Source organism: Caloenas nicobarica, chromosome 1 (assembly GCF_036013445.1).
Source record: "Caloenas nicobarica isolate bCalNic1 chromosome 1, bCalNic1.hap1, whole genome shotgun sequence".
Classification (NCBI taxonomy): Eukaryota; Metazoa; Chordata; class Aves; order Columbiformes; family Columbidae; genus Caloenas; species Caloenas nicobarica.
In genome coordinates this window covers 27,181,290-27,192,614 of record NC_088245.1, presented here as the reverse complement: position 1 = coordinate 27,192,614, position 11,325 = coordinate 27,181,290, and the positions used below count along the sequence as shown (strand labels likewise).

At 43.6% G+C, this 11,325-nt stretch overlaps 1 protein-coding gene across 1 annotated transcript in view; it reads left to right on the top strand.

The window, feature by feature from the left end:
• Positions 1-5,817: 5,817 nt before the first annotated feature.
• Positions 5,818-11,325, top strand: part of CFTR (CF transmembrane conductance regulator) — an 88,393-nt gene continuing 82,885 nt past the window's right edge. The window contains exon 1 of the mRNA XM_065633619.1: positions 5,818-6,004. Within this exon, the coding sequence (XP_065489691.1) occupies positions 5,952-6,004 (53 nt within the window). The 5' untranslated portion in view covers positions 5,818-5,951. The remainder of the gene's footprint in view (positions 6,005-11,325) is intronic.

The following is an 11,325-nucleotide window of genomic DNA, read 5'->3' as shown; positions in this document are numbered from 1 at the left end:
GTCCCTCCCATTTTTTTTTTTTTTTTTTTAAATGCAGGTGCCCTATCTACCAGGGCAGTCCTCATTTCTGACTAAGCTGTGTCCAAACTGATTAAACCCACCACAAATCTTGGTATCGAGTGTTACTACCACCAGGACTTTCACCATTTTAACAAATCTTTTAGAATTCATACTACTGAATTTTAAGCATGACTTTCTCACATAATCAAGGCCACAGTCTAAACTTCTTCTCAGATTCCAGCTCCTTTAGAACTTTATTTGACGTAAGCTTAGTCAGCAAGACCTCAGTAAGTACTTTGATAGGTCATGTAGCAAGGCAGATCAAGATGACACTTCATCAGATCTAAAATGTTTTACTTGTTTTGATGCACGGGGGTACATCCATCAGTACACATAGGAATGGGTTGTCACAGAATCCTGTGCTTCTGAATGAAATAATACATATTCACTTCCCTTATTGTGTATGAACAATTTCAGAAGGCTTAAAAATACCTTCCAGTTTAAAAAGGTATCCTTGCAGTTATTAATTTCATAGACCAAATGACAGCATATGAACATGTCTGACTTTAGTCTGATGGTTCCTCCTAGTGTGATGTTATAGTTTTTGTTGAAAATTGTATGCAGTTTGAAGTGCTTTGAAGAAGTTGATCTGGAGTGTCTGCAAATTCAGCATGAATTGCACCAAACACCAAGACACAGCTATTCTGTTCTTATATCAGGCCTGTGATATCTTCATCACTGTTTTCTCTTTCATGATTTCCATGTAAGAGCTTATCAAAATGTGGTCTTTTGCCCATTTTGTCTGTCTAGAATGAAGGGTCTGGTGCTTTCACAGTAATTCACCTCCCGGCTCCGTACCTTATAATCACAGAAATACATGCCTGGCAGAATATCTGCTTAGTTTCCCTGGAATATTAAGCTGTTTCCAGGATTTATCGAGACCATGCATTGAACCGACACACTCAGATACTGATGATGCAGTGTGGGAAAGCATACATGACTGCTTGCCAAAAGTATCTGGTGCACACAGATTAAGAATGTTAATCTGCAAATACTGGAAGCATTGATTGAAGCAATTTTAGCAGTAGTAAGACAATGCATTGGGATGCAGTTTTTGCTCATGTAAATGGATTCAGCAACTGTCAGGCTGGCATCTTCTGCATGTAAAAATAAAATATTCTGTCCATCTGTATTCTAAAAGTATTACAAATGCAAACTCAAAATATATTTGCCTGGTAAATATCTCTGAATAGTTTACCCTTTTAAAACAAATGCTGCTGTAGCTTTTATCTTGCTTATGATTCCATTTCACTTTGTTTCCTGGGAACAGAGAAGCTCTTTGGAATTCATTCTGGTATAAGCCAAAACTGGCAAGCCATATGAAAGGAAGATGTTACTAATTTACCCACAACTAGAGAGTACTGTGGAGACTTCAACAACTAAAACCAGATATTTGTAAGCCATCAGGTAGAATGCTTTTGTTCAATATTAAATTGTACATATAATTCTACTTGACAAAGTTCTTTCATTGTTACTGCTTTACTCTTTTGAAACCTTTTTTAAGGTTGTCTGTATCTTGGTGTGTGAGCAGCTCTGAGACAGTAATAATTTTTTTTGTCTGGTTGGTTTTTTTGTTTGTTTTTGTAAATGAAAAAGGTAAAGCCCCACCCTATGGAAAGGTGGCCAGGCTGCTTTCCCTGCTCCCAAGAATAGCTGGAAGATAGATGAAGTTAAGCCATCTCATAGCTTAAGGGCATTCATCTAAGAGGATGTGAGGCAAGGCCTCCTACTATTCTTTAAATCACTTGGAATGAGGAAGTGAACCCAGGTGTGCCAGAATCCGGCTGGGCACAGGGGAGCTTGAGGGAAAGACCATTGTCACATTTGTGGATCAAGTTCTCTGCTTTCATAAAAAAAAAAAAAAAAAAAAAATCTGCAGAATAGACAAGACTACTTTTGGGTTGAATGAAACATGGTGACCAAAATAGTTTCCAGTTTATTAAAAGATTTGGAAAAATGTGAGGGATTGGTTAGAGGTGGGGTGTTTTTGTTTTGTTTTGGGTTTTTTTGCTTTAACCACTGAACAAAGGAAATAAACTTCACCTTGATAGCTGTTTTCTTTCTCCCTCTCCCTGCAGCAAAGGACCATTTTTTGTCAGGGCTGTGTTAAAGAATCAAGTTTTCAGAAGACTGGAATTACGAGACTGAACAAAACACTTTTTCATTTTTAGCAGCAACAAAATATCAGTGACTTAAAGTGTTACTTTTGGCAGCTCCTTAGCTTTGTTTTCTGAGCAGGTGGTATTTAATATGATCATGCTTTCTACTAATAATTTCTACTCCTTTGTCCATTGACATTAGCTAATCAAAGATTCAAATATAATTAATTTATTCTCCCCTTCTTGAAAATCAGCAGCTAGATAAAAAGCAAAAAAGCTTCAGACCCCTAATGGATTGCTATACCTAAGGAAGGGGATGCAAAACTCTGTTGGTGCCTCTGTGGCAGCTAAAGCAAATCTTCACCCTGCATTGCCTTTCTGCTGCCTTGCCTCTTTCTATAGGGTTCGTACCGTTGCTTAACGCTGGCACCAGCACGGTGTTTTCTTCCTCCTAAGTTCAGATTCCACTGAAAATGCACCCATCTGGTGGGGTTTTCAGCTAGACCAGAAGCCTCAGCCGCTTTACACACAGTCTGGTGGGAACATGTACCCAAGGGCGGGAGAGAGGCCAGGGTTACTGCCCCCAAGGTATAAATCACTTTAAGTTGCTGTGAACATGAAAGTATCTAACCAGCCGGCCTTCACTGGCATGTGGGTTCTCACCTGGTTGAGGTACCACTGCACAAGTGCAGTAGCCAGAATTCCTGCAGCAATGGCACGGCAAACCAGCCTTTCCTCCTCCTCCAGTTCACCTGCCCCCTGGCTCTGTAACTCGGCCTCACTGCATTTTCTTCAGAGATACAGAGTAAAGTCAGATAGATGGTGCATGTGGATACAGTTTAAGGATAAAGCAGCTGTTGTCATGTCAGGTTGTATTTCTGAAGAAGTAAAAGAAGATTGTGTAAATGAGATTAATAGATGATACTAAAATTGGAGCTGTTTCAGTCCTTAAAAGAATATAAATATTTTGGTTTATTCCTACTCACAGTAATGTTAATGACAAGTCAGGTGAGTATGTTGAAGAACCCTGAGAAAATGAGGAATAACAGTTGCTTTGAAACTACAAAGTTTTTGGTGGGAAAAAAAAATAAGGCAAAGAAATGTATCAGTGGAAAGTCTGTGGAAACATTGAAGAGAAAAATATCAAGAAATAATACTAAAAATGCAACTAATTAAGAGTTTGTGACTGTGGGGTGTGTGTGTGTGTGTGTGAAAGTAGCTGAGTTATTTGCAAAGCTATGGGATCACAGAGCAGGGCAGTAATCACTTCGTGGGTTCTGGTGGTGCTGAATGTAGCCAAAGCTGGTACTTAAGGAAAGAGGCAAAGAAATATTCTAAGTTTAGAGAATTAGGCATCTAGAGAGCTTGACAAATACAGGATGGTGGAATTTTTCATGTAAAAAATTACATAATCAGCAATGATTGATGGGATGCCTTTGTTAGTCCCAAATTTGCTACAAATACTCATAGTCAGAGGGAGCGAGAGGGAGATGCTGTTATGAAAAATACTCCATTAGCCATTGACATTTTAAGCAGTTTGGACCTGATCCATGAGAGGTTTTAAATGACTAACATACCTCACTTTCTAATGTAAATTGAAAAAAAAAAAATCTAATCTAATCACGTGCTCAGTTTCTGCCTCATTCACCTGCAGCAGATATCCACATGCTAGAAAGGGAAAGAACCTGTAGCAGGGTGGTGTGTATTGCTCAGAAGACTCAGTTTCCAGTCTGTCTTTAAATTAGTATCTCACTATTTTCTAACGAAGTCAAAAAATTTTGGAGACTTGAGTGATCTGCATGCCAGGACCTACCCAGAGGACTTCCTTCAGAGGTGGATGGAGCGTATGGGATCAAAGCCGTGCCCCAAGCCCGGCAGAGGAGGAATCCGAACCCTGAGCTTAGCTCTTACTTGAGCATCCTCATCCCTGAGCGCAGGGAGTTGCAAGGGTGACCGGCTGTCAGCGCCGCGCCAGGGAGCGGCGGGAGGTGCTTGTGTGGCGCCCGGCACCAAAAGCCCTGAGAGGCCGGTCCCTCCTGCCCCCTGCGGCTGCGGTGCGGGATGCGGTGCGGGCCGGCGCCCCGGGTGCGGCTCCACTAGGTGGCAGGATGCCGAAGGGCTCGGCGCGGCTGTCCTGGAGCAGCGCGGGTTTAGCCCTGCCTCTACGCATTGTCTGAGGACATGATAAAGTGCGGACAGTTTCCTGGAGTCCTGCCTGCCCCGTGTTTCTTACTGGTTTTGTCATTAATAAAGCAGAATCGGGAAGGATCCGAGGGAGGTCTGAGACACAAAGGAGCCCGGTGCGGTGACAGGGTAAGAGGGCACCTCTTAGCTATCCACAGTCTGTGAGGGAGAATTGCCGAGGCAAAGAGAAATTCTTTATGAAAACACAGTGGGGTGTAGCGAGAAGCGGTGAAATAAAAAAAAATGTCTGCAAAGTTTGCAAAGAGTAACAGCTGATTAAATTGTAGCGCAATCTGTAAGTCCATAGAGGAGCACGTTTGCCTCTACGGAGCCAGTTTATACGGCAGCAGCTGCCTGCCTTAGGAGAGCATGACCTTTTCCATCCATATTTTCCTAAGTTACAGAATTGGAAGGAAACTGGACTGTGTAAATATCACATTAAAGTATTGAGTAAAATTAAGTCTTATACAGAATTAAATCACAAGTTCTCATCCGTGCTTCTTGTCATCCTTGTCTTCTTTTAAACATGCTTTCTACTCTGCACTCTGAAAGTTTTGATTTTGTTTTTATGGCATGTGTACAACGATTCAGAAACAGCTTTAGTGTTAAATCTCGGTGTCTGGGTTGAACTTCTTAAGGATATACCTTCAGTTCCCATTCCTCTCGGTTCAGGTAGCTGTGCCTGCCAGAAAACTTGAAAAACTGAAGCAAGTGTATTTTAAAGTGAGTGTGATTGCTCTTGCCGTTCCCTCTTTTTCCTCCCCTCGGCTCACCGTCCACGCTCTGCCCCAAGCCCCCTGCGCCGCTGCGCTCTCCCGCGGGGCCGCGCACGGGTGTAGGGGCAGCCGGGGCGAGTACGGGGGCTTCTGGCTCCGGCCGCGGGTACCCACCCAAGCCAAACCCCCTCAAACCTGGCTTCGGCTCCCGCGGGTTTCAGGGGGGTTGCGAGCAGGCAACCGGTGGGCTGTGTCAGGGGAGCTGCGTACTCGGGGGGGCGAGGGGGTGTCCGTGCCCCGAGGGGGGCTCTCCTTGCTGCGCTGTCCCCGGGCGAGGGCAGCGAGCACGTTTGGAGAAGTGGTTTCTCTCCCACGGCCCCTGGCGGGACGAGGGGCTTAGTGCTGGGGGGAGGTTGGGGACCCGGGGCTGGGTGACTCGCCAAGCGGAGTCGGCAGGAGGAGGCAACGGGCTGGCCGAAAGCCGGCGGGGAGCCGGGGGAAGAGGGCGGCCGGGGAGGAGAGGGCGCGGACGGCCGCGGGGGGGGCCGCGGGGCGCGCCCGGTGCGCGGTGCCAGGTGCGGCGGGGAGGCGGGGGGTGCGGCGGGGAGGCGGGGGAGGCGGCGGGGAGGCGGGGGAGGCGGGGGGGGCGGCGGCGCGGGCAGCGCGCGGGCCGGGGCCCCAGCCCCCTCCGCTTTTGAACCTGGGCAAAGCAGAGGCGGGGAGAGGGGCAGGGGCAAGAGGCAAGCGGTGACATCAGAGCCGGCCCAGCGGATAAGGTGGGAGAGCCGCAGCGGCGGAGCGGGCGAGCGAGGCGACAGCGATTCGCGGGCTGCCGCCGGTCCCCTGCGCACCGCACCACATCGTATCGTACCGCACCGCAGCTCCGGGCACCATGCAGAGATCCCCCCTGGAGAAGGCGAACATCTTCTCCAAACTTTTCTTCAGGTAGGAGCCCTGGCGCGGCGGGACACGTGCGGGCCGAGGCAACGGGCGGGGGCGGGCAGCGGCGCTGCGGGGCTGGGCAGCGGCGCTGCGGGGCTGGGGGGGCTCCTCTCTCCCCCTGTTCCCTAGTTAGCTCTGGAAGGGTCTGTGGGGAGAGCGGTGGGAGTCTCGCTTGTTGCAGAATGACGAGATCTCCCTTTTTTTGGCTGTTGTTGCTGGGGTGTTAGCGCCAGGAATGGGCTTTGTCTGTCAGGTGTCATAAACCCTCGCTGGACCTAGACAAATGAATTTATGGCATAATTTGAGCAACCTTTGGTAAATTGCTCAACTAGTTGATCTGTTATTTCACTGTAAACTGTGAGAATGTGGTGAGGTGGGGGGAGCAGAAGGGAAATGCTCTCAGAGCAAGAATTCCTTCTGTTCGGCTTTTCAGGTGTCAGTATTTGTTCAGTGTGTGAGTGTAACACAAGATCGTAGTGGAAACAGTTCCGTGTAAGCCTTGAAAGTGTTATTTTACAAGCAAAGTCCTTGGCGCCTGTTCTTTTTCACAACTTCGAATAAAAAGAGAAGGAGCCAATACCAACACCTGGGCACAACATACTTTATAAGACAATATAAAAGACTGAACATGTTTTACATGACATTGCTAGAAATGACACTGCCAACTGGAAAGAGCAAATAATTTTCCTGGCTTGGGCCCACATGCCACCACTTTTGCCGGGGTTCTGGTTCTCCCTCTTGTTACTTGAGGGTCTTTCACATGGCAGGGAGGGGAGGGAGGAAATCTTGTGTAAGACGCGAACATGGTGACTGAAAGGGGAACAGGTGATGTAAAACCATAACATTGGCATGAGGTCTCTGCCTGAGCAACTGAGGGCTCTTAACTCACTTTTTAATCCTTTTGGGATAGCTTTCCTTTTCAGCAGGTTGGCCTGGACCTTTTTTTAAAGCTTCTTAAGGGAGTGGGTCTGCATGAATCACTGTGCTTGCCTGCTTCCCCAACTTTGGCTCATTTTAGCCAGATGTGATAGTGGGCAAGGATGCTAAAGGCAACCGGTTCCTAAAGGTGGAGATGAACATCCAGGTAAAGGTGGGGATCCCAGAGGTGTCCTCCAGTGGTGCTGCAGTGGGAAAGAAGCTGTACCTGCTCTCAAATGCTGTTAGAGTCAGGGTGTGTGGGTGATGGGAGTGTAAGCCTTTAGAAATTCTACACAGAAGCAGCTTCAGTCAGTGCTCCTGTCAAGTATAGACCACACATCTGTAGGAAATAAGTCTTCATGTTAACTTCATTCCCAGAGGAGCCACATGTTCTGTTTCATTTTATTTATCTGTAAAGCTTCTATCAGAGTAGTGCTCTCCTAGAGCCTGTGATGCTGAAGGTGTCAAGAAAGAAAACTAAGGAGATAAAACGAATATACTTCTGATTCATGCTCATTAAGTGCATAATTAACCATCCTTGGGCTTGACCTGGTCTTTTAAAATCAAAGACTTTTAAGTAATTTAAATGACGTTTGAATCATGCTTATCATATGTGATACATTATATTGTACCATCTGTCTGACTGTAACTGAATTGATAATAATTAAGTATATACAGTTCAAGAGGTGTTTATAATTAATATTGATTAGAGAAATTTCTTTACAAAAATTTATAGTAACATTGTTTCATAGAAAAATCAGGCTATTAAAGTAAACATTCAGTTCACTGGGCAAGAACAGCCAAAATTCTATGTGTACATCTCTAAGGTGCCTAATAGGGTTCTAATACCTTAGAAATGATGCTTCTGTGAATGACAGTGTCTCTGCTTAGTTGCATTTTACCACATACACTGTGAATGTCTTTGTTTCTTCACAAACATTGAATGAAATAATTGAAAAGGTCACAAAGTGAAAGCTAGCTACAAGGTAAGAAAATGCATTGCATCCAAATTGGCAGCAAGGATGTCTTTCTCTTAAAAACAAATAAATAAGGATTTAAAAACCATACATTATTTAGTGATGAAACACGTTACCGTGTTTTAAAATGCATCCCTTTGGTCTTCAAGGACTCCATCAGTTTCTGTCTCATCAAAAGTTGATCAGGATCAATGCTAAAGGTTATTAAAAGGTAAGTTATCACAGAGCAAAGATTCATCAAGGTATAAGAATTTCACAACATTTCGAGGCATAATATTTGTGATGAGCCTTACAAAGTCAGAAGCATTTGCTACATATCAGTAACGAGACCAGCCCACTCAACTGGAAACATCCACAATGTAGTGATTAATAAGTGAGATTGGAACAAGATTTTCTAAGATGTCAGAGTATTCTGTTGGTGTTTTAACTGAATCTACACGCGTCAATTGTTTCTGATACTGATCGTATTTAGTAAAACACTCCAGGACATGCCTACATTTTAATGCATGCTTTATGTCTATGAAAACGTGTGAGACAGAACTCAAAAGCTTTATATCTGAAATAAGTAGTCAATTCTTTCTTTTTAAAAAAATACAAACTGAAAAGGTGTGTATGGAAAAAATTTACTTTTTCCTATGATGGTGAAGTAGTTGCTTTCAGGTATAACATTGCAGAATGCTTCAGTGAAGTAACTTTTATAGGAGGCTCCTGTGCAATTATGTGTGAAGTATCAATCTGAACATAATGCAGTAAGTTGAAAGTCACATTAGGAGAAGTGACGCTGAAGTATTAGTTGTTGTTATTCAGGAAATCTCGCTGATAAATGTAAAGTGATTATTTAATACTGCATGAGTTTTTATCAGCGTTTTGATACTGAGATCTATAAACCTGTTGGTTTTATTGCTTCATAATGTGTCCTGTTTGGGCTGGAGGGGTAGCTTTAAATGTGTTAGAGTCAGAATGGAGCTCTTTGCTTATGAGTGAATCATTTAGACATGTTTCAGTGTTGTTTGTACATTTTTTCTTAATTCTTTATGTCAAAAAAATGAGAAACTGTCATGTGTAAACAAGGAGTAGTACCCTAGGGAAAATCTTATCTTTGTGTTGGATTTGAAGCATCAATGGCACTGGTGGGGCAAAAAAAGAAAATAGGTTTGGATTGTCATGAAAGAACATAAGAAATCAACTTTCGTCCTAAAATTTAAACAATATTTGTTTAGAAACTGAGTTTTGGTGGTTAAGAAATGAGGTGTGAAGACAAGTGGTTTGAGATCTTCCATTAGGATGACACTTATAAAACACTAAATATCTAGCGTTTGGGGTTTCAGGCTTTCTTTTGTGTTTTATTTTCCTTATTACTTTTTCAGAGTTGATCCCTTTTGTTCCCAACCACATGCAAGATATTTATCTATGCACTGGCAACTTTTTATTTTGTTTAAAGGAAATAGAGTTGTATGCAGAAGCAGTCAGATGGCGATATGCTTAACTCCATATTCATTGTGAAGCTTCACTTTTGTCTTTCTAACAGTTGCTTATGTTCCTGAAGTTTTGCAGAGTCAAGGCCATACCTTTCGTAGAAAACAACATCGGAGTACTTTGCAATCCCCTGTTTTTTATTGCAGATTAACTGAGATCAGGAAGTATCATTATGGTTTTATTAAGGCAAGTTAATAAATTAATTATTTTTGAACTGGGCACTGGAACACAGAGTTACTGCTGGAGTTTCAGAAATAGCTGCAACTTTGGGACAATTCTGATTTTTTTTTTTTTTCTTACATGCAAATTTAGATATTTAAATACAAGTTCACGAAAGTCAATCCTTGTGCTCCTGTCCAACCAAGTACCAAATATGACAACTGTCTTGGCAGGACTGAGTAGTTCAGTGCCTGATTCAGACAAGAAATACAAGCTAAGCCAGATTTTGTGTTACCTCTTCTAGTGGGCTCAGTCTATCTAACCTGCTCTAGTTTCTTTTTTCTAAACCAGAGAAAAAGTAGCCTGCTGCCTCTTTGTACAGCTGTCCAGTGGTTCCAAGAACAATTTAGTGTGTAGGGGATAAATGCTGGATTCCTTCTGCTATGCGTGCACTAGGAGTGGTAGGAAAAGGAATTCAGTTCTACACCTCACCTCTTCTAGGAAGTAGAAGTGTTACCAGTGTGTATGGTAGTGAAGGTGTTTTAGTGTGTTTTAGCTTCCTGGCTCAGCTAATCTTTTAAAGCATAAGAGCAAGAGTGACTCTGTAATCTACTGGGTAAGAAACTTGTTTGCGAGTCCTGATTTTTGTTCTGAGGGCACTTTTTGTGAAGCCTTTAGGGTAGATAGCAGAATCCAGGACTTGAGTTTTGAAAGTACCTAGCCCATGAGCTACAGTCATGGTTATTCTTTCACTCTTTCTAGCTTAATTTAGTCTTAGTTGGAATGGCAGGAAGATGTGCCAGGGGAGGTTTAGGTTGGATATTAGGAAAAGGTTCTTCACGCAGAGGGTGCTGGACACTGGACCAGGCTCCCCAGGGAGGTGTCACGGCCTCAAGCCTGACAGTGTTCAAGAAGAGATTGGACAATGTCCTCAGACACATGGTGTGAGCTGTGGGGTTGTCATATGCAGGGATGGGAGTTGGACTCTTGTCCAACTTGTGGGTCCCTTCCAGCTCAGGACATTCTATGATTAATTGCAAGTTTGAGGGTGCCTTGATCAAAATAGTTTCTGGTTTGTAAAGGCATTCTTGTGAAAATTATTTTGAATCCTTTCAGAGAAAAGAACTAAAACCAGACCTGCCATAGGCAGTGCCTGCTCTATCTTCAGACTATGTATCTTAGGATTTAATATCAAGAGGCTACTTAGGATTTTGATTCCTGAATAGAGAAGGATTTATGTTCCTATTTTCCTGGAGAAGTTTGGGATTTAATGTGTATATTTGTCCTCAAAATGTCCCCCGAAACTGTCTTGAGTTCCTAAAAATCATGGGTATTGAATAGGAAGCTTAAAGACCTAATTAATGCCTATAAATTTCACTCCAGAGAGCAGGTGACTGGAAATTGTCATATCCAACATGTATTTGGAGCATCCCCTATCGATACCTACCTGTAGCATCTTGCTCATATTTCCTCTCTGAGTAGGAAGCCTCTGTGTACATTGGCAGCTATGAGCAGGTGGATTGAATTGCACAGTGTGATGGCTCAGTTGTTGGGACAGCTGGCTTAGACACTTGTACAAGGCAAATTCCTTATAGTGTATTCTTAAAGCCCTTTATGGGTCTAGTCCTGAGGACGTGCCTTTGACTGATCCCAGGTAATCATAAATCCTGGCTCTTAGTGATAACCAAGCACAGATGCAGCTACAACATAAATTCCAGCCCCTTGAGGCTGCGTGGTCATTTGTCTGTTGCCACAAGTGTTCCCTGGAGACCTGCTGGTCTGCCAGCCCTTCAG